The sequence below is a fragment of the Micropterus salmoides genome, unplaced genomic scaffold (genome assembly GCF_014851395.1).
Source record: "Micropterus salmoides isolate LMB-PRFRI ecotype aquatic unplaced genomic scaffold, ASM1485139v1 Ms_hic_scaffold_15, whole genome shotgun sequence".
Lineage (NCBI taxonomy): Eukaryota > Metazoa > Chordata > Actinopteri > Centrarchiformes > Centrarchidae > Micropterus > Micropterus salmoides.
Genome location: NW_024040596.1, coordinates 18166150 through 18189087, shown reverse-complemented (window position 1 = coordinate 18189087; position 22938 = coordinate 18166150). Strand labels below are relative to the sequence as shown.

At 38.7% G+C, this 22938-nt stretch overlaps 2 protein-coding genes across 2 annotated transcripts; one reads left to right on the top strand and one right to left on the bottom strand.

The window, feature by feature from the left end:
* Positions 1-1300: 1300 nt before the first annotated feature.
* LOC119904493 (lanC-like protein 3) lies at positions 1301-12057 on the bottom strand. The gene is made up of 5 exons (XM_038721200.1): positions 11135-12057; positions 7786-7909; positions 4051-4248; positions 3750-3957; positions 1301-3014 (listed from the first exon to the last, which is right to left on the bottom strand). The coding sequence occupies exons 1-5, from the start codon at positions 11756-11758 to the stop codon at positions 2855-2857; spliced, it is 1314 nt and encodes a 437-aa protein (XP_038577128.1). The 5' UTR covers positions 11759-12057; the 3' UTR covers positions 1301-2854.
* Positions 12058-17112: 5055 nt separating this feature from the next.
* On the top strand, positions 17113-22914 carry LOC119904250 (gastrin-releasing peptide receptor-like). Its single transcript, XM_038720760.1, has 3 exons — positions 17113-17547; positions 19551-19902; positions 20569-22914. The coding sequence occupies exons 1-3, from the start codon at positions 17132-17134 to the stop codon at positions 20881-20883; spliced, it is 1083 nt and encodes a 360-aa protein (XP_038576688.1). The 5' UTR covers positions 17113-17131; the 3' UTR covers positions 20884-22914.
* The last annotated feature ends 24 nt before the right edge of the window (positions 22915-22938 follow it).

Here is a 22938-nt window from a genome sequence, read left to right as displayed (position 1 = left end):
TTACACCAGAGACGCTTGGGGTAATGTCCTCACCACATTTTGAAAGCATTTGTTAAAAATGTTCCTAAAATATCTTGCACCAAGAAATGTTAACTAACAAATGAAAATCCTTTGAGAAAGGTTTATTTGCCTAGAAAACATGCAAAGCAATTTAAATATAGAAGAAACAAATGTCCATTACTCAGTGATGTCCACTGGCTACCCATGGCCTCCAGAATCAGATTCAAGTTTCAAATTCTTGCATTCACAGTGACTACTGGGTCTGCACCCATGTATCTACCTAAACTCCATAATACAAGTTTACGTTCCTTCTCGGCCACTACGCTCCTTCAACGAATGCCGCCTGGCTCTGCCATCACTTCACACAATGCAATCCCAGTCCCGGCTGTTCGCATCTGTGACACCACGATGGTGGAACGAGCTACCACACGCAATATATTGCCGCATTTCAGATTTCTTCAAAATAGTTTTTAAAATCTTCTCATCTTGTTTTTGAGCATTGTCTTATCTCATGACACAAGTGTATCATCATACCCCTAATCTGAGCCCTTATGTCCCCATCATTTTTCAACACAAAGTGATTCCCTTGTCCCCGTACATGCAATTAACTCTTATATTATCTGTTGTCACTTGTAGATCTCATACTGTAGCCTATTGCTGCTTTATTGATGCTTGTATGTTTTTCCTCAAATGTAAATTTGTTTCCCAAATGAGTAAATGTAATGTAGGCTAATGTAATAATTATGCCCTTTGGTCTTTTTACTTTTATTAGGCTTGCATTTTTTATCTAAGTTGTAGTTAATATATATTATTTAAGGTGTATAGTAGGCTACATTGTTAAATTACTGTGTCTTGTTACCTAATTTTCTCTCTGGAGCTGCTTTTATGTTTTGACCAGCTAAAGACAATTTTCCACTCTGGTGGACAATAAATCGCTGTTCTCTTGTAACTAAGAACTTTAATTTTTCATTAATTAAAATCATAGATCAATGGATGTATTGGTTACCCTGGTCCAGGATATATATGATACAACCTTTTTGAAAATGTTCTCCTTTTTTAGACCCATGAACTCTGACGGACATGCTGTATATACTTATTATTTCTTTACCCAAAATACCTGTTTCACATATGATATGTGACTCTTGATGAGATGATGTTTTCTTCTTTCTCTGTCAAGTTGTAAAGGAAACACACTGGAAATGTCATTGTCAGGGATGCTTTGATTTATGTTTTAAATATATGTTTTCATATAAATCAGATAGTTATGATAATGTTGCAGTTTCAGAAAACAAAAAACAGATTTATTTCATCCAGACGCGTTTATTAATTATTAATAACAATAATCCTTTAGACTTTGTTGTTGCAAATGGAAAAGCACACACACACACACACACACACATACACAGCTTATAAATGTTCCACAACAAGCACAATTAGCTTTGGGAAACTCCTTTGGTTTCCTAATATTTAACTTTATTACCCTGTACACACACAGCCCAAAGCATTTTTGGTTTCTAATGTTGTCAGAGAGATGTGATCAAATTTCAATCCCTCAGTCAACTGTAATTTAACTGTAATTTAACTTGACTTTTTCTCAAATCATAACAAATTGAACATTTCGAAGATCCCCATACGGTAACTAGCACAGTTTGAAACATCAAATATACACACAGCTGTCACACTGCTACACATGGTGTAACCTCAATTCAAACAGGCGAGTCTGTCATATGCACACTGTTAATAGGACAATCTACAGTTATTTCTCTCATCATCTGTTGGCTTTACATCTCTACCAAACTTGACTATTTTACAGGTTCATTATCAAAATCCCTCCATTATATTTGTCATTAAAGGTTCAGACAACAATAATTTCACAATAATCAACTCAAAGGTCTACAATACGTGACGCTGAGCTGGTGAAATGGTAGAAAAGGTTTAAAGGCATTTTGTGACAATTGTGTTTCTCTTTTCTGTTTTTCTTTTCTGCGAATTGGGTTGTGATTGCCAGTTATTTTAGCTGTCAATGGTATATGTGCATGTGTGTTTCTGACCTGAGGGCAGCATCTGTTTAGAATATGCTGCAGTTTCAATCTACTAGCATAGAAAAAACTGCCAATATTTTATTGCAGGGGTTTTCAAACTTGAGCAAAGCTGTTTTTTAGACTATATTTGTTTCCATTTTGGGAAATTGGCACCATTAAAAATATGAATCAGTTATTAACAGTTCCTTTTTTGTAATGATGCACAGACAACTATCACTGTATTACTTTGATATTGAAGAAAGCATAAAAATGTGATGATTCTGGAGTTCCAGTATAAGGAGTGTTTTTTCTATGATGTTCCTGATTTATGGACGTTTATTAGTGACATTGGAGATAATGACAATCTCATCTGGAAGTGTAAGTCACGTTGAATCTAAAAATATGTGTAACATGTCTCTGTGTTTAGATTTGACTGAGTTATAACTCAGAGAAAGAGAACATTTGTGACTCAAATTCAAAGTCTCTCGCTCCACGCCTCCTCTTCAACTCTCTCATGCCGCCCTGGGGAGGCCCACAGTTTGAACACCTCTGCATGAGTACAACTGAATACATTGTAAATTGAAATGGACAATGTTACAGTAAGTGGAATAAATCTGTTAAAGCCTGGACAAGCTGAACAACCACTTTAGTACAGACACAAAAAAGAGCCTTTTTCTACTGCAACTGTACTCAAATGTGATTTTCTAAATCCCAAACACCATCCATCCCCCCACTCCCACTCTGATCACAGTTACAATCAAGACAGTGTTTCTACCAGTCCAGTTATTGAAAGATTTCAGAGGGAGGGAGTGTTGTCTGAGCAGCAGGTTCATTCACACAAAGACACTAAACAGAGGAAACTCTGACTGGTCCGGCTGCAGGAGGTCAACGAGGAAACAAACAGTGCCCGACAGGCCTTCAAACAGGCTGAAGACACTGGTCACTGAGCGGGAGCCTGCCTTAAACTCCTCAGTGAAGAGGAACTCTGCAAACCTTTGGGGAGGAAAAAGAAGAGAGGAGAGACATGAATCTAAAGTGACATTTTAAGAGATTACAGCTGATGGGAAGCAGGACGGATGTACAGGAACACTGAGGGCACTGAAGTCATGTCTTCTGTATTTCTTGCCTGAGAAGAGATTTACATTCTAGAAAAACACATAAATTAGACATGACGGGGTGTCTGGTAGCCGCCATAGCAGCTCTGTGAGGCTCCACTTAAGCTAAATGCTAACATCAGCATGCTAACATGCTCACAATGACTATTCGATGCTGATGGAATAACGTTTGCTAACATTTGCTAATTAGCGCAAACACAAGTACAGCTGAGGCTGATGATGTCATTAGTTTTGCAGGTATTTGTTCATAAACCAATGGATTCATAAACACATTCACATTGTGACCTGATGATGGTGCTAGAGGACAAGTTTAGGAATCACCACAGACACGAATGCATCCAATATTTGTTGAGAGTTAAAAACAGAAAAGAGAACCTCCTGGTGGTCATATAAGGAGATACCCAAAGTCAATAGGATTGATTCATGAATATTTGAATAAAATTCATGGCAATCCATCCGACAGTTGTTGAAATTTTTCAGTCTGGACCAAAGCGGTGGACTGACAGACAGATCAAAACTGCCATCACATTTCAGCTTGGGATGGCTTCAACTGTGACCTCATGACCTTAGTATTTCTAGACAGTCCTGAGAAACAGTAGGAGGGATTTCTTACCTCTGCGCACGGTAGATGTATTTCGAGTTGCCTGTGAGCCGATAAAGCAGGAGAAAGACGTAAGCGCTGCCTGCAACTCCATGACAAATCCCAGGTCCCTTCTTCAGCAGGCCTTTCTGCCACACGAGCTCCCCACTCCGGATACACGTGTCCAAATACTGGGGTTTCTTATTGATCAGGTAGGCCTTAGCAAAAAGATACGCCACACCTGCACAAGAGGTTGGAAAAACAACATCTGAGAAGCCATGTATATGAGCACCTGTGCATGCTCACGGTGATGTGTGTACAACACTGAGTGTACCTGGGGCTCCGTGGCACCAGTGCACCAGTTCGTTCTCTCTCTCGATGATGGCACCAAGCTCAGCAGGCCAGTTACAGTTCTGCTCCTGGTTCATTAGGAAATCGACGCTCTGCCACACCAGGTCCTTCTCTGCCCAACTGAGGTTGTCCTGGTAGCTCAGCAGCATCTGGAGCACTGATGAGAGGCCGTGGGCTGCACCTGTGAGGACGGGGGGATCATACACATGCACCCACCAAACCGGGCATGCAGGGAAGCAACATGCCAGGCACACAAACAGACACAACCCAAAGCATACAAACATTCACAAAGGACTACTAGAGTTTTGGGGTTATTTTTGCTTCTTACCTTATAAACTGTAGCCTACTATACAAACTTGATAGTTCTGTTTGACAGTAATTGTAAACTATATGAAAAAGGTTAGAACCCGAAACTTGATGATTCCCAGAATAGTTGAGCTCCTGTCAAGTACATAAGCAGCTGCACAATCACTGTCCCACTTCACGACCAGAGGATACAAATTTGACCAGAGGATACATGCTGAACTAGGAAACTGTATATTAAATTATTAAAATAAGAGCAGAACTAATACAAAACATAGAGTAATAATAAAAACATGCTTATGTGCAGTAACCTTGAGGTTTCAAAGACAAGATATTCATCTAATGCCTCAGAGTGATCAAGAACTATACATGCTTCCATCTGAAAATGCAGAGTGAAGAGGTGGTATTGTGCTTTTTGCCGCTCCTTGATTGAGTTTATATCTTTTTTGTGCATGCAATAGGTTTGCAAAGTCCAGCCCAAAGGGAGTTCCCATCTCCCACAGAAAAGACTCCTCTGAACTGCCTGGAAACAGCTCCTTTGTAGTCCAGCGTTTCAGCAAAATGCACATCATATAACGCTCGCCAAGCAGCTAGTCCAACACGCCCTCAAAAACACAGGTGGAAAAACACTGAGCTGCAGCACACACCTCTCTCCCTTCCAAACACTAGCTATTCTCCAGGCAGTCAATGGACATAAAGTTGTTACTGTGATGTAGAGACAATGCTCAGCTAAAACTTTATGGATGAAAGATATTTTTGTTACAGATTAATAACTCACCACTATGAAACTCTTGCTCCACTCCATGTTGCTAAGGTGCTAAGGGCCTATACAGCTGAACCGAAGCCGTGTTTACCGGCTTCTCACTGACCCGCCCTTCTCTGCTTCTGATTGCCTAGTAGTCCTTAACTAGGAACTGTGCATGTGCAACTCCCAACAAAGATCATTTAGAGAAAAGATGTATCACTCCATCGCTAAAACAAAGCCTTCAACACAGGGTGAAAAGAGGAGCTACAGCAATGTGCAGTATGACAAAAATATGGTGTTTTTTGAAAATTAAACCATGTAAACCTGTTCTGGCAACCCCTATATAAGATGTTGAACCTTAAAAGGGGGCATAATACCACCTCTTTAAGAAACTAAAACAGCTGTTTGTAGTCTTGAAATCCCCCAGGCAAGAAAGTCGACTTTGGACGATTCTGCAAAACCACGGATTACATTCAAGGTGAATATTTTATCACGTTTATTTGCCAACTTTTTAAAAATGTCTTGCTTTCTACAATATATGCAAAGGGTAACTACGGAAAGGTTAAGTTTAGGGAAAGATCATGGTTATGGCAAATAAAATATGGTTAAATTGTAGTTAAACATTCAACATTTTGGAAAATAAGCTTATTCTACCCTGTCACACTGCCTGTCTGATCGGCCCGGTTTAGTTTAGGTCTCTGTGAGTTTTGCTTATTGGTCTGTTCAGTATCTATTATTTAGTCTGTTATGTTTAGATTAATTCTTGCCTGTTCTGTGTTTTGGGATTGATTTGTTTGTTTAATTCTTGTCTTGTGTTTTGGAACCTGTCAGCCTGGTGCTAGTTATTTACCACTCCTTGTTGGTTGTTTTATGTCAGTTTGTTCTGTGATTCTGGTTTCAGTCTGTTTCCATGTTGTTTCTGGTTTTGATCTGTCTGATTGTTTTCATGATTGTTGGATGTATTCTTTGTTCTGTTCATTTGTCTTATCTGGTTTTGGTCTTGGGTGCCCTTTATATCTGTTTATAGGTATTCATGTTTCTGTTGGGATTTGGCTGTGGCTTTGTTAATAGCTCTGTTAGTTTGGGCCTATTTTGTTTTTGTCTGTGTTTCTGTCAGTTCATCACCCTGCCTGCCTGTGTCTGTCTGCTGTCATTATTAGTATCACCTGTTTGTGGTCCCGCCCTCCTTGTTAGCCAGTGCTTAATGTTTGTTGCTTCTGTTTAGCTTTTGCTGGTTCGTCATATGTTCATCCTCTGCCGTGTGTCTTGCCTGCCTGCCTGCCTGTTTCTGCTGCCTCATTTTTGGATTTTCCTTTTGTTCTGTCTTCCCCTAGATTATTTGTTTATGTTTTTGCTGCTCTGTGGACTACCTCTGTTAGGATTACCTTTGTTGTTTTTTGTTGGCCGTAAGTTTGGCTTCTTCCCCTTGTTAATAAATTCTAAGAGACCGTATCTGTCCCGCCTACTCGTCCTGCATTTGGGTCCTGAAACCTGCAATTCATTGTTACTACACTTCAGTTGTGTACAGATTAGTCAAACAAGATACAACATATTAATTAGTGAGCTTGTAAGTGTTCGCAAGGCGGTTTTCATTACCGGTGGACAGATGCAGAGTAGCTGTCTCCCCATTTCAAGTATTAGTGCTAAGCTAACTGTCTGCTGGCGGAAGCTTTACATTTACTGTACAAACATGAGAGGAGTATCTTCTAACTCTCAGCAAGAAAGTGAATAAGCATGTTTCCAAAAATGTCAAACATATACTTTAAGGTTAGCCACCTAACTTCAGTTTCAGGAAAGATCATGGTTATTCTTAATAAAAACACAAACATGAACTGCAGGTTTCTGACGGAACACACACTCTGGTCTCCTGCATGAAAGTCAAACGTGCTACAAACCCATCCACCACCCTGATCTTCACACCTTTACAGTCCTCCTCACTACATAAGCAGGTAAGTAAGTCAGTAAGTAAGTAAACTTTATTTGTATAGCACTTTTCACAGACACAAGTCACAAAGTGCTTTACAAAAACAAATGGCACACTACGTCCTACCCTGGCACTCAACGCTGGGATTGGACATAAATGAGGAGGTGCAGAATCCTCAAAAATGGACATAATTCGCTGGGATACTAGGCCAAGTCTTCTTAAATAACGTTGGACTCGTGCAGGGAAAACACAGCTCTCTGAGTGTCTGTGAATTCCATTTTTATCTGCAGCTTATTGATGTTGAGCAAATAAAAGCAGAAACCCCTTTGTGAGCAAATCTTTCAGGACAAGCAAACTGTAACTCATGCAGCACCTTTAACCAGGTGTGTTCACAGAACATCCAGATATTTCTACTTTAAAAATGTGTAATTTGTTTCACCTCCTTCATCATCCTCAAAGTTCTTGATCTCCAACCCTGACAGTTGTCTTCATCTGATGCAATCCAGGAAAGGAAATGTAAATTTTACACATGTTAACATAACAACCCTACATCTCTAACTGCCTACAAATTGTCATTGTGTGATAACGGAAGATCCTCCTATAATCAGATGACTAAAATCTTAATTTCTAAATGGTAATCAACACTCGAACTGACCTGGATAACAAGGACAGACATTAGACTTAAAGGAAAATGACAAACTTCTATCTATCTGTGAAGTAATTTTATTTAAAGCTGGTGTTCTTACCAAGATACTCCGTTCCATAGTACGAGTACATGAGGGGGAAAGGCTTTCTCTTCCTCTTGGCGTACTGTTTTCCCGATTCAATTATGGCCTGGCAAATAGATTTGATTTGATCTTTGCTCAGAATCTGCAGAATAAAAGAGAGAGTCATAAAGTAGAGGTATATACACATATATGGTTGAAGAGTTATCAAAAATATAGACCTGATGTTAGAGCTGAAGCGATTCTCAAAAGAAAATTAATCGCCAAGAAACTGTTTAATTGTTTATCAAGCAACAACATCTCATATTTGCTGTTTCGCTCCTCTCCAATGTGTGGATGTTTCCCCCGTTTTATATCATTATATGTGGAATATCTTTGGGTTTTTAAACTTGAGCATGACCAATATAGGATTTTTGAGGCAGATGCTGATATCAATATTTGACAGTTTAGGACATGATAGGATTTTTTTCATCAATTTGCAGCATCAAGGTTCTGGGTTCGAATCCCAGCTGGGGCAAGGCCTTTCTGTATGGAGTTTGCATGTACTCCCTGTTTGTTTCCTCCGGGTGCTCTGATTTCCCCCACCATCAAAAACAATGTATATCAGATGTATTTATAACCAGTGCTCTTGACCGAGATCTGGAGTTGGTCCCTGGGTGCTGCCCACTGCTCTACTTGAGATGGCTCAAATGCAGAGAACTATTTTATTTATTTATTTATTTTTTAGATAATTGATTAGAGAGACTAAGCAGAACATTTTACAGTTAAAAAACATATTGGTGCTCTCTAGTGTATAACCTCTATATTGACCTGTACTGACATTTCTAACTTGTAGCTGAGATATAAGTCAAAAACAACAGCTGTCTGCAATATGATAATATTGGCTGATATATTGACACAACCGAATGATCAGTCCAGCTCTATTTTGGACAGCTTGAAGCTCTCAGAAACAGTGATTGCCTTTCTTATTTTAATTTTGTCTTTTTGACTATTTTATGGAATAAAGGTTTATTTTTATTAATATTTTAAATAATTTATATAGGCTATGTATTCATCAAAATATAAATTCATCAAATCTTGACAATAAAAATAATTGTTAGTTGCACCTACAGGCTACACATAATTATGTTTTTGTTTACTAATCATCTTGTGAATATTAATTGTCGGCTTAGCAATAGGCCCAACTACTTCTAGGAAAATTGTGATGCCAGTTCACATTTTGAATAACTAATATAAAATAATCAGTAAGCTTTGCATATAGATTATCATTAGTCAAAGATCTGATTTACATACATGTTTACAAGTATTAGGCCTGGTGTTAACAAACATTTAACAACATCAAAAATGTTAATTAAAGTTGGTTGTAGCAGTGGTGGAAAAACGTGTATAGAGTAGTACAGTAAAACCAAATATGTAGAAATATTCTGTTAAAAGCAAAAGGCCTTCATTCTAAACATATCTTACAATAGCCTTAGTGTCAAAATACACTTAAAGCACCAAAAGTCGGCTACTCATTATGCAGAATGTCACATATTAGAATAATGTGCATGATAATACAGCATAATTTGCTTTTTAATTAGGGTGAAGGCTAAAATGGGCCAAATAAGGTTGGAGCTTTAAAGCGCCCTAAAGGTTTACAGCCAATCACAGTTACAGATCTTACATTGTTGCTACAACACTAGTTGACATGGAACAATAGTTTTAATTGGTCTGAGGATGCTATGGTGGGAGGCACCAAACACACACCCATAATTTTTAAATGAAATAATTGTTCAGCTTTGGCACCCAGCTAAAATTTAAATTATTAGCTTTATTAGCATTATCAGCTAAAATTACTGTCCCAAAAAAAGTAATTGTCTTTACATTCAAACTGAACAACTGGCCCATTTCATCTATGTTTAGTTAAAATGGGCCAGAGGGAACCTTCTGATACTCAAAAGCTCAAAATTCTAAAACAATTATACTTAAAAAAAAAAAAAATTAAATTTTTTAAATAAATAAATATTTAAGAAACCTGCAAGCCAACACTGAAGAAATGACACGTAGCTTCAAAGTAAAGTAGTGGGTGTACAGCTTGTATAACAGTATAAATTTGCTGTCCACTCAAAATAACACATCACACAGCCATTAATGTCTAAACTGCTGGCAACAAAAGTGAGTACACCCCTAAGTGAAAATGTCCAAATTGGGCCCAATTAGCCATTTTCCCTCCTCGGTGTCATGTGACTTGTTAGTGGTATAAGGTCTCAGGTCTGAACGGGGAGCAGGTGTGTTAAATGTGGTGTAATCGCTCTCACACTCCCTCAAACTGGTCACTGGATGTTCAACATGGCACCTCATGGCAAAGAACTCTCTGTGGACCTGAAGCTATGAGAAGATTGCCAAGACCCAGAAACTGATCTGCAGCACAATGGCAAATAGTTTGCTGAAGACAAGCAGACTAAGGACATGGATTACTGGAACAATGACCTGTGGTCTAATGAGACCAAGATAAACCTATTTGGTTCAGATGTTGTCAAGCATGTGTGGCAGCAACCAGGTGAGGAGCACAAAGACAAGTGTGTCTACATTCAAGCATGGTGGTGGGAGTGTCATGGTCTGGGGCTGCATGAGTGCTGTCAGCACTGGAGAGCTGCAGTTCATTGAGGGAACCATGAATGCCAACATGTTGTGACCTACTGAAGCAGAGCATGATCCCCTCCCTTTGGACACCGGGCCGCAGGGCAGTATTCCAACATGCTAACGACCCCAAACACACCTCCAAGACGACCACTGCCTTGTTAAAGAAGCTGAGGGTAAAGGTGATGGACTGGCCAAACATGTCTACAGACCTAAACCCTATTAAGCGTCTGTGGGGCATGTTCAAACGGAAGGTGGAGGAGCACAAGCTCACTAACCTCCACCAGCACTGTGATGTCGTCATGGAGGAGTGGAAGAGGACTCAGTGGCAACCCGCGAAGCTCTGGTGAACTTCATGCCTGAGGGTTAAGGCACTGCTGGTAAATAATGTTGCCACACAAAATATTGATACTTTGGGCCCAGTCTGGACATTTTCACTTAGGGGTATAGGCCTACTCACTTTTGTTGCCAGCAGTTTAGACATTAATGGCTGTGTGATGTGTTATTTTGAGGGGACAGCAAATTTACACTGTTATACAAGCTGTACACTCACTACTTTACATTGAAGCTATGTTGTCATATGAAAAGATATAATCAAATATTTACAACAATGTGAGGGGGTGTACTCACTTTTGTGAGATAGCCTACTGTACATAAATCTAGCCTACATGCAGACAATTTGAAGTGTTAACAAGTGACAGCCCTGTTTTAGGCCACAAACAGTGCGCCATCCTCTTGTTTAGGAGCTCACCTCTATGCCCAGCTTCTGTCTGAGGACCAGCGCAGCACACAGATACCCAGCTCGCCCCACAAACAGCTCATCCGAGCCGCACTCCAGAAAATTGATGGGCGCGCACACCTCCCACAGGTTACGAAATTTGGTCAGCGGCTTAACGAAATCAGCCAAGCCCAGAGATTTGTATATCATAGCGGCAACCGCGTAGATACCGGCCCCGCCGAGCAGAAAGGCGGCGCGCATGTTCTTGTCAGGCTCCGCATCCACGTATCTGACCGACACGTCGATGATCTGCTTTGCCGTCTTCAGATATGCGTCCCGCTGCTCTGAGAACAGCGGGCACTCGCTGACATGATACAGCATGTAAGCCACCCCGGCAGGGCCATCGTACAGCCCTCCGTCGCAGTCGCTGATGTCGATGGGAACCTTTTTCAGGATTTTATCGACGGTGGCGACGACGGCGGGCACGACGGCCTGAGCGCACTGACCCGGGAGCAGCGTGCCTTTGTAGTCAGAGAAGCGGTTGGTGAAGCAGCGCGTGTTTTCCATGACAAACGACAGAAACCGCACAACATGCAGGGCCACGGTAATAACGCAGACTGCTCTACGTATCCAAGGATGCGAGAGGAAACAACACATTGATTGAGCCAATCCCACCAGCCCTCATCTGATTGGACGTCAGCAGTGATGGATCAGCCTCATGTTGGCTGTTGGGACCTGTAGCCTGTCTGCCTCTTCACAGTGACCAGCACAATTTTACTTTTAATGTCTGGTAGTGGTGAAAAGTAACCAAGTACTTTTTCTAGTACAATTTCAGGTACTTGGAGTATATCCATTTTCTGCTACTTCTAATCCACTTCAATTTTACTGCACTAGCCTACATAGTTACCATTTCCTTTGCAGATTCAGATTAATAATACAAACTATAATCAACAAATACATTATATAGCCTATATATAATAATAATTAGGCTAATATTACATAGCATATTATTATCATGTTGGACAATCCTGGATTTTTCTTCTTTAATGTAACTTCAGAAAACTGTATGATTAAATGTAATTTACAGGTAAAATTTTATGCAGTCTTGCTTTACATTACTTCAGAGGTCATGAGACTACTAAGGTCACAACCATCACAACACACTAAAAAAGTTGGATAATGCCCCAAATTCAGAACGTAACTGCTATTGCATGTTAAATGTGAATTCACAAGACATTTTACAAACACTGCAAAGCATTTAATGTCCTTCAGTCCTTCATCTTGATGATCTTTTCCCAGGTGCTTTGAAATTCTTACAAATCCAGATTAAATGTGTCTCTTTTCAACAAAAGTTAACCCAAAGCAGCATATCAAAATCAGTATGTTAATCATATGTAAGCTTACAATCTTTTAATATTTCACTGCAGGTAAAAATGGCTCATCCATGCAGCCAACACATGCTCTTGTTTGTTTTCCTCTTGTTTATGAATATACATGAATATAAGGAAATGGACCTTTCTGCATGTGCCATCATAGAAATGGGTGATGTTGCTTTCTCTCAGGAATTTGTGTACGCCACGTGTCTCCAACAGTGCCAGGCTCCTCTTCAAACCTTTTTCCATGTGGTAGCTTCCAACCTCGCTGCTCTGTCCAAACAAAAGTATACATATTATTAAAGAGTGTTAACAATGACAAACACTGTAAAACATTTGATGTTAAAACTTGTTACAGTTTAATTTCATCCCACTCACCTGAACCAACTGGACATCTACAGCAGCTTTGGTCTTGGTGTCCATCACAGAGATCATGTGAAAACATTACAATCTTTACAATCTCCTCATATGGCATTACACTTCTTATTGATTGTAGTGTGTGGCATATGTCCCTACCGCCTTCACACAAAACTGTCCAAACTTTACAATTTAAATAATATATAAATCCTTAAAGAGTCATCATGTCACCGTGAACTTTCACTTTGTCCAGTTTGAAGAAGGATGCTCCACTCACTGCCGGCTGAGTACTTCCCCACAGCTATAGGATGGCTTGGTTAGCTGTAAGCTATTCTAAATACAAAAAATGTAATTGTACTAAATCACAAATCGACACGGACAAAGCAGTTGAAATAAAAGGAGTAGGCTACAGCTAATTATTCAACAAGGGAAAAGCATTTGAGGAGTTGGAACAAAGGTGTCTGTCAACATTTGTTTGGCTTGTTCAACTGAAACCAGCTGCTGGCTATACAGAACATTAAGGATGTTTATGTCCAACAACTTTGATTTCTTTTTCATTGTTGTCGTTGTTTTTTATTATTATGTTGTTGTTGGTGGTGGTGCCGTTTGTCTCTTTATCCCTTGCAAAAACCTACTGCCATATCAAAGTTTCAACTTATTATTTTCAATTTTCAATTCGAAATCTTCACCACCAGATGGCGACAGAAGCCCGCAGGCTCAGCCGGCTGCTGTCCAAGGTGCTGAAGGAAAAGTCTAACATGGTATCAACTGTTTGCTGAACAAATACACACAAAACTAATTTTAACTGTGGGGAATTTATTGAATGTAGCCCTATAAATAATTAGTGTTCCCCAGTGGTGGAAAGTAACTATACATATACTACAGGTATAATGAGCCTACATTTACTGAAGTAGTCTACTGTACTTTTCTCACAATATTTCATTTAAATACCTAGGCACAGAGGTCAAGGTATGATAAAAATATATAATTATAAAAAATTTCTCACCCATTAATCATCTGACCACCCTGCGATTTATCATGTGACCCTTTGGTAGGGCCCGACCCTGATTGTATATAAAGAAGTTAAAGTTAGCTTCTGATGGAAATTTAGAGGTCCATGGTTATGGAATTAATTGAATATTGACCTTATCTTTTTTAACAGCTTTTAGGACACAGTTAAAACTATTTCTTATTTCCTGATGAACCTTATCGCAGGATGCTTCTGTTGTTGGTAGCTACATTTCTACCTGATCTAGGTTTCTGTTCAGTTTTTTCTTTCTTTATTTACTTTTTTGTGCTTTCTTTTGTGTTTTTGTGTATATAGATATTGTTTTTGCTTTGTGTTGTTTGTTTTGTTTTGTTTATGATGAGTAATAATGCCAGTTTAAATAAGTGGTCTTATTTCCTTTCCTGCACTGCAATTAACCAGTGAATATATTTGTATCCTCTTTATTGTGCAAATAAAGTAAACTAAAGTAAGTAAAATTAGCTGCACCTCGACAAGCTATAACAGCAAAACACCACTTATACATTGATGCATCAGTATTATATACACAATATATCTAATAATGTCATAAATAATAAAATATCAGGCACAGGGGACATTTTCTGCAGAACAGGTCTTTTTCCTTTGAAACTATACATTTAGCTGATGAGCTATGAGTCTCCCTCTGGAGGTCAGATGAGCACACTGTGTTTAGTGTTTTAAAACATAGTTATACTTGAAGGCATTTTATTGATGCTTTCTTGCCCTGCTTTGTTCTTATCCTGTAACTGTTCTTGTTTGTCTTTCATTAAATTAGGCTATTAGACATTTTGAGGATTTTGCTAGTGCTGGACAACGATTAAAATTGCATTGTTATGCGCAAAATTGAATAATGAATTCTAAAGTAGTGTATTGCGCTCTTTTAATTTAAATGTACTGCCATATACACAAAAGTGCAACAACATGTGGTTTGCAAACACTATAAATAAATAAAAATAAGGTGCTTTTACCAGCAGTATTCCCTTTATACAGCAGCAATAAAATATTTCTTGTAAATGTCTCAACTTAAACATTAATGTGATCAAATCAAATATAAAGCCAAAGCTATTTGCCACTGCCAAGGCATTACATTTTGTAGCTTGTTAAAACAAGTTAGAGTCCAGAGCCACGATCATAACACCAAAACACGCACCTTCTGAGCAACAGGTTAACATATATACAGCCAAAATCTGTTTTCTTTTTGTTTTTTTTCTGAAACATTTTTCTTTTCTTAGGGAGCAGCATATACAGTCTATGTTCAGCATCAAGTGTCCCTGTTAGAGTAAGGTGAAGTAGGCTAGGTTGACTGTAGGTCTACGTGTATTAAGAGCCAGTGAGCAATGGACGTTCAAAATAATAATAAAAACTGCGTTAACGTGTGATAAAATTATTGTCGGCGTTAATTAATTATTGCGTTAATGCGATAATAACGCGTTAAGTGCCCTAGATTTAGGCTACTGATCTTGAGATAAAACATACAATGATTAATAGAATAAAACATGATGCTTTGCTCAATTTCAAACATGAAATATTCAGATTCAGCCCAGCTGGTAGCTATCAGCTGTGTTCATTACAGCTTTTTCAAAATACGTGCCATTTCCAAGATGACTCAAGTGGTTATCTATGTCCAGATTGTGTGAGAGAAGCTTTGAATAACATTTTAATTTGAAATTAGCTTTTTTGGGGGGGGGGCATTTATAAAGAAAAAAAATAAAAGACAAATGCCATGGAGATAGCCTATGAATGTGGAAGCAAATGTCATCATATGAACACAGAAGTAATTAAGCATTTCTTCAGAAACTAAAATGAAGCTAAATAAATGCAAATTGAGACTTTTCTGTGCATTTAATTTGAAATGGTGAGCAACACAGGCTGAGGATAATGAAGACTGATGGTGAGGAGGTGGCCTTGACATCACAGGAGAAGAGAAGTGGATGAAGTTGCTATCAAGGCTCTGAAAAACATCATTTGGATCAATCTGGTTTTCACTTGAAATAGCAGGCAGTGGAATCATTATCAGCTTTTGTAGTGTGTTTCTGTTTGTGAGTTTAGATAAAAGCGTCCTTCAAGTTCAAGCAGCCATTTTACTTTGATGGATGTTTTTCTCTCCATCTTATACAAATAGTCAGAAACAAATTATACACAGTTGGTGCTTTTGAGAATTAGCTTTGCGGCCATTTTGTTCCTTGATAACACATTAGGCAATTCGTTATAAATTAGGCAATAAAGTTCTCAAATGTGGACAACAGAAGAGTCTGGAAAATTAAAATGGTTCAAGTCATGCTCAGAGAAGCATATTTTCATCTCTCTTATCTGCTGCCTTGATACAAGAAAACATAATTTGCATTTATATTAGAAAAGGATTTCTGACCCCACTGGCACCATCTGTTGCACCCGCAAATAATATCTCCAGTTTGGATGTGGGGACTTTGAATAGTGCTTAGGTGAAAAGTGGCGACTAAAGGTGATTCAAATATGAAAACATAAAAGTATCTACTGAGTAAGATAAATGTTTAACCAAACCTGTAATAGGCTATCTGCAGTTTGGAAGTGAAGTGGGCAAGTCGTCAAAGTGACGCTGTGCAGCCAACCATTTTAAAACCCACATAGTGTGATTCATTTCACTCATTTAAGTGGTGAAATATAACATTTTCAAATATACCAAAAATATATACATCTGAAATGCGAATAAGATTATTTACAGGACAATTAGGCTATATTTTCATTTGATGGATTTGCAGCCGGGAGGCACGGTGGTGCAGTGGTTAGCACTGTCGCCTCACAGCAAGAAGGCATGTTTTCCCCGTGTCTGCGTGGGTTCTCTTCGGGTGCTCCGGCTTCCTCCCACCATCCAAAGACATGCGGATTAGGTTGATTGGTGACCCTAAATTGTCCTTAGGTGTGAGTGTGAGCCTTGCCGCCTTGCGCCCGATGTCAGCTGGGATTGGCCCTGTACGCAGGATAAGCGGTTGACGATGGATGGATTTGCAGCCACAAAATATGACCACTTTGTGTATTCTTGGACATTTAGTGTGCATATGTACCAATAAATTCTGAATTAAATACATTTGTCACTCCTTTAACAATCTTATTGCTACTTCATGTGGAAATCACATTCACTATACACAGTTTTTCACCCTCACGCCGACAGCATTTAGCCTGTAACGCGTAAAATGACGCACGCAACAGCAGGAAGGAATTAAGTTTATAAGGTCGGACACCACGACACATCAGACTCCCGCGCTGAAAACCATTGTCCTCTCCCTGTGGGTTGCTATGTCTCTGGAGGAGTCTTTCGTTATAACCCCAGAGGACAGTAGGGTTTTGGTCCTGAATGTTTCCAGAGCGATTTGGGACTCCACAGGAGAGCCGCACCAGTACAACGTCTGGCTCCCTGGAATCGGAATCGCCGCCATCTACGGAGTTATCATTATCGTTGGTCTCGTGGGAAATGTCACTTTAATGAAGACATGTCTGTCGGTGAAGTCCATGCGGACAGTGCCAAACTTGTTCCTATCCAGTCTGGCTCTGGGGGACCTGCTGCTGCTGGTGACCTGCGCCCCAGTGGACGCCAGCCGCTACCTGGTGGACGAGTGGCTCTTCGGCCGCGTTGGATGCAAACTGATCCCGTTCATCCAGCTCACCTCGGTGGGAGTCTCCGTGTTCACCCTCACTGCTCTCTCCGCTGACCGGTACTACTCTGGGCATGCTTATTAAAGGGTTAATAACTTCTCACTTTCTTGATTCCTTACAGATTAGGTTTCTTCAGATTAAATACACCTGCACACGTAGAGCTACAGAGACTCTGATGCGATACGATGCTTATTGCAGTGTGTGAATACCATGTTTTGTTTATGCATGTCTGCCGCATCAAAGTCTGGCATCTTTTTATACACATTGCCCAGAATTCCCACTCTCACCACCATGCACTAAAAAGAAAGTCCCTTAAAGTTTTTAAGCATTTGGATTTTTTTGTTTTAATTATAAAGTTGGCTGTATTCGTTATATTTAAAGCACATTTGAATTAAATTGAGATTATGGTGGAAATCAATGACTTGCTTATAAATTCAAATGACCAAACTCTAACCAAAGTAACTATTTTCCCCTAATTATAGATTATCTTAGTTCTTTAAGGAAACTTCTGAAAATCATTAAATTATTACAGTAAAATAAAGCTTTAGGTACTGTTTTATTCTTCAGCATTAAGTCTAAATATGGTTTTAAAGCCCCCACAATGCTACCACAAATAAAAGACCTAATAATGTAATTAGACACACTCAATATTTGAAATTATTGAGTCTAAAAATAGTGGAATTATCCTAAAGAATATTCAACATGTGTGAGTTTTTACAATATGTCTGCAACCAATGATAAGGGGTCGCAAATATGTTCAGCAGTCACAAGCCAAAATGATCTGAGTCCCCTGACATAATATATAAAGAGATGATTTGATTGAACAAATAACTCCACAGATCCTACAGGTTCTGATGCTGATCTGTGATGAAACAACCTGAAACAGAATACATATTAGGGTTATGATAGACAGAGAAGGGTTCAGATTCAGCTTTTTGTAGAGAAAAGCTGTCTGAAAATGTGTTGGGAGATGACAAATGCTCTTTTGTTTTCAGCAGCTTTGATCTTTGGACATTTCTGAGCTTCTGGGAGCAAAAGAACATTTAATGCCAGTTGTTAAGATTTACAAACTGTCTCTTTGATCTGTAACTCATCAAATCCAGGAGCTAATATTATCTACTGTGGCTGTTTAGTCTCATTCCTGTTGCCTTTAATTACGTGCAGTGTAATTGAATTCTCTCTGCTAATCTACAGTGAGATAGCTATCAAAGCTTTCTTTGATTAGAAGAAGAAATTGAGTCTCCTTCTGTAGGAAATGGTGGAGTGCCATATTGAAATAAGTGATGAGACAAAATAACATATTTCTACCGTTGTTTTTGATTAGATGCATAATGAAAAAGCTTGACGAGTTCATTTTGATATGAACAGTCTCTCCAAGCAAAGACAAAAACAGTTATCATTTCAAGTTTGTCCATAGTACCTACAGACATTATAGTCTGCAAATTACTGTGAATTGTTTAGTGCAAACAGGAGATCAGTAAAATATTTATTGGGTACCTATATGTTGTTGCTTTGAGGCAGAAAATTCCAACTGTCCTTAATAGTTAGCTTCAACACTGACATTGTGTTAAAGAGGACAAATGTGTCTACATTTTGGTGTATAAATTGTGCATGAGAAGTGAAAGTTGTGGACATTACAAGGACTGAAGTCAGACATTTTTTAACATTACAGGTCATGTGACCCTTAAAGCAGCGCAATACACATCCATTATAAACCCAGAAAAAGAATGAAAAAGCATAGAAATTGGACTGTGATCATTAAAAAATTGCACAAAATATCAAAATCCTGAATACCATGGTTCAAAGTCTTGTGACCTGTTTAAAGTTGAAATTAAGTCTGTAGCTGAAAATATGCATAAGTAGCAGAACTTCATATTGGAGTGGGTTTGAAGATAATTTAATGTATATTCTCATTCACTTTCATTATACTTTTTTGAATGGTTTCTGTAGCTGAAAGTATGCAGAAGGAGTTGTTGACCAAAAAATGTCCGGTAGAAGTCAGGATAATAAAGATTTTATGAACAATAGTGTCAATCAGCATAAATTTCTCTTCTCCATTCAGGTACAAAGCTATAGTAAAACCGCTGAACATTGACAGGTCCAGCGCTAGACTCAGCATCTGTTTACGAGTGGGGGTGATCTGGCTGCTCTCTGTGACTCTGGCGATTCCTGAAGCCGTCTTCTCCGACCTGCACACCTTCACCACCAGCCATACCAATGAAACATTTGTGACCTGTGCGCCCTACCCCCACGCTGGGGAACTGCACCCAAAAATCCACTCCACTGCCTCCTTCCTCATCTTCTACATCATACCACTCTTCATCATATGTATCTACTACTGCTTCATCGCTCGCAGTCTGGTCAGGAGCTCTGTGGACATCCCTGCTGAAGGACACCTGCACCTCCAGAGACAGGTCTGAGAGCGAGGTCCTCTGCTTATGTGTCTTATTTCCAAAGTGGTCTTCATATTTTGCATTTATTCAATTAAAGGAACAAATGAACAAAATCATTATGTTCTACAAACACATTAATAGATTTGTTTGACCTTTTGGCAAACACCCTTATTCGCTTTCTTGTCGAGAGTTAGATGAGAAGATTGATGTTGGTACTGTAAATATGAAGCTCCAGGCAGCAACCTGTTAGCTTAGTTTAGCACAAATACTGGAAACAGGCCAAGAACTCACCTTGATTGATCCAAAAGTATCTAAATCCACTCACTAGAATATCTGAAGCTCACTTATTAAGATTTATCTTGTTTGTTTGATCAGTAGCCTACAAAACCAAAGCGTAGAGCTACAAGTCACTATCTTTTTGCCAGTTTTGGGCTGGGCTATATGAATGTCTGCTTTCATGATAATAGGTCCAATAGTGACAGACCAATTGCATGGGGTCCAATTCCTGGAGCCTTGCTGCTACTGTGGTTAAAGATAAAAACAACAAATACCTACAAATAAATGACAACAAGGACAAAGATGTCAGTTACAACATTCATATATATTATACCATACATATCATATACTTAACATAATTTCCCAGCTTTGTTTGTTGTGTGAAACTGATTCTTCTCTCTCTCGTGTCAGATCAAGTCCAGAAAACGACTGGCCAAAACTGTGCTGGTGTTTGTCGGCTTGTTTGCTGTCTGTTGGCTGCCCAGTCATGTGATCTACCTGTACCGCTCCTATCACTACGACCAGGTTGACACATCGCTGGGCCACTTCCTCGCAAGTGTGTGTGCTCGCATTTTGGCCTTCACCAACTCCTGTGTGAACCCATTTGCCCTCTACCTGATGAGCAAAAGCTTCAGCAAACACTTCAACAAGCAGCTCCTGTGCTGCACTTCTCCCAGACGGTTGTACAGTCAGAACAGTGGGAGTACAAACATAACCACGGTCTGAAAGCACGTGTGTTTCCATGAACTTCAAACCCCCGGACTGGAGTCATGTCGATCGTCTTTGATCACACTGATTTTAGCAGACTTCAATTTGATGAATGGACACGGTTACAATCATTCATCCTTGTTGTCAAACAATTTCACTCCTGCAATTTAATTATCACCTGTCATTAACCTTTTTCTAATACCAAAAACTAATTTTCAATTTTCAAAAAAATTTTAAATCTGTGCTATAGCTATCAACGATCTATCAGTTTGGGTCATGGAAATACAAAGTGATACAGGAAGTCTGAGGGTTCTGTCAGAAACATTTCATCTCTGATTTAAAACAATGTTGGTTGAAAGACAAATGCAATCCCTGCAGATGTAAATTATCTCGTCGAAAACACTGTTACAAAATATATTTTCTCACTGCTTGAGATGGATATATGGATGTACATATTCTCTGGCAAATAAATGTTATAGAGGAAAAACATCCTGATAATTGTTAAGTTTTCTCTGTATTGTCTGTTTTGGTGTTCAACCCAAAGCCGTGTAGATGTTAAATGGAACAGAAACATGCATCACTTATGTTTTAAATAACTGAAAAAAGATGTAATTGATCAACTGTCCTTTGCAGTGGAAACCATGCATGAAAGGTTAGACATCTGATTTATTGTGCATGTTTCTATCTTCGCTTATCGGCTGAAGATAGAGCAGAAGGTCCCTCTGACATTTGAGGGTTTAATGACTGTAAAATATTCAAACAGAACCAACTAACTTCTGCTATTCTTTATACTACAACATTTTCAGTGGCCACATAAAGTTTTTTGTCAAAAGTTGGTTGAATTGTCAAATGTCCGATAATTGTGCACATAGAGATGTTTCTGTTAAATTGTATGTGTCAGTTAATGGTGTGTTGGTTGGCTCTGCATACAATATGTGTCAATTTAGCTATTTGTTAATTTTTAATGATGTATTTAATTTTGTTTAATGTTGATGTGCAACATAGGGCTGCAAATAACATTTGTTTTGCAATATTTATTCATTATTTTTTATGAATAATCGATTGATTAGTCTAAAAACTGTCAGGAAACACAATCATGATTTCCCAGAGCATCTTCAAATGCCTTGTTTTGTTTCACCAACAGTCCAAAACCCAAAGATATTTCATTCATAGTGATAATGACAGATAAAACAAAGAATATTCTGACATTTTTAAAAGCAAGAACTGTAATATTGATTCTAGCAGTGTGGCTCTGTGGACGGTAATCTCGGTTGGTCCACCACTTTGGTCCAGACTGACATATCTCAACAGCTACTGGATGGACAGCCACGCAATTTACAGATATTCATGATCTTACTTTTCATAAATGTCTAAACTAATGACATTCCCATCAGCTACAACAACTCTTCTACAGATGTTATCATGCTAAATTAAGATTGTGAACATTGGTTAATTATTAACATTATTGGTTAATATTTATTATTTAATATTAATTTGTGTTAGTTAGTGTCTTCTTCACCATTAATATGGTCTGACAACATCTGGATGTTTCTATACAAATAAACTTTATTTGATATGTATAACCCCCTCTGGTCACCATTTTTATGAGGTTTTGTAGTGGTCAACTCACAAAATTGTGAATTGATTAATCTCATCCAAGAATCTTAATCTAATGTGCACTCTGTGTACATTAGGGTGTTTTATACAAGATGGACATTCTACTCTAAGTGGTATTTTTTCAAAGCATGTAACCACTGAATCTGGGCACCAACAGCAGGAAATTCATCAACATAATCACATACAAATACAATATATATCGCTCTTTCAGAACCTTTGCTGAAGGCTGAGGCTCTTCTTTGCTGTTTTTGAGTAAAGACGTGTCAACTTAAATCAGCTCAAACACAGTTGTTCAGGTCTCTGTGGAGGTGACCTTTTGAATTAATTCCCCTTCAGCAACACTGGCTAGAAAACTCCATCCTTCAGTTCTTCAGGTGCTTTTCTCTTTCTGCTGTTTTCAACATTTGTTTTGTTTTTTTACTTTGCCTTATCCTTGTGCGTCAGATTTGACAATGC

Bases quoted from the DNA above. Each gene is read 5' to 3' on its own strand.
- LOC119904493 (XM_038721200.1), bottom strand. From the start codon at position 11,758: ATGTGTTGTTTCCTCTCGCATCCTTGGATACGTAGAGCAGTCTGCGTT. The intron at 7,910-11,134 runs GTGAGCTCCTAA...TTTATTCTGCAG, and splicing joins GACAGAAGCTGGGCATAGAG to ATTCTGAGCAAAGATCAAAT. The intron at 3,015-3,749 runs GTAAGAAATCCC...TCCTCCCCAAAG, and splicing joins TACATCTACCGTGCGCAGAG to GTTTGCAGAGTTCCTCTTCA.
- LOC119904250 (XM_038720760.1), top strand. From the start codon at position 17,132: ATGTCTCTGGAGGAGTCTTTCGTTATAACCCCAGAGGACAGTAGGGTT. The intron at 17,548-19,550 runs GTACTACTCTGG...TTCTCCATTCAG, and splicing joins ACTGCTCTCTCCGCTGACCG to GTACAAAGCTATAGTAAAAC. The intron at 19,903-20,568 runs GTCTGAGAGCGA...CTCTCGTGTCAG, and splicing joins ACCTGCACCTCCAGAGACAG to ATCAAGTCCAGAAAACGACT.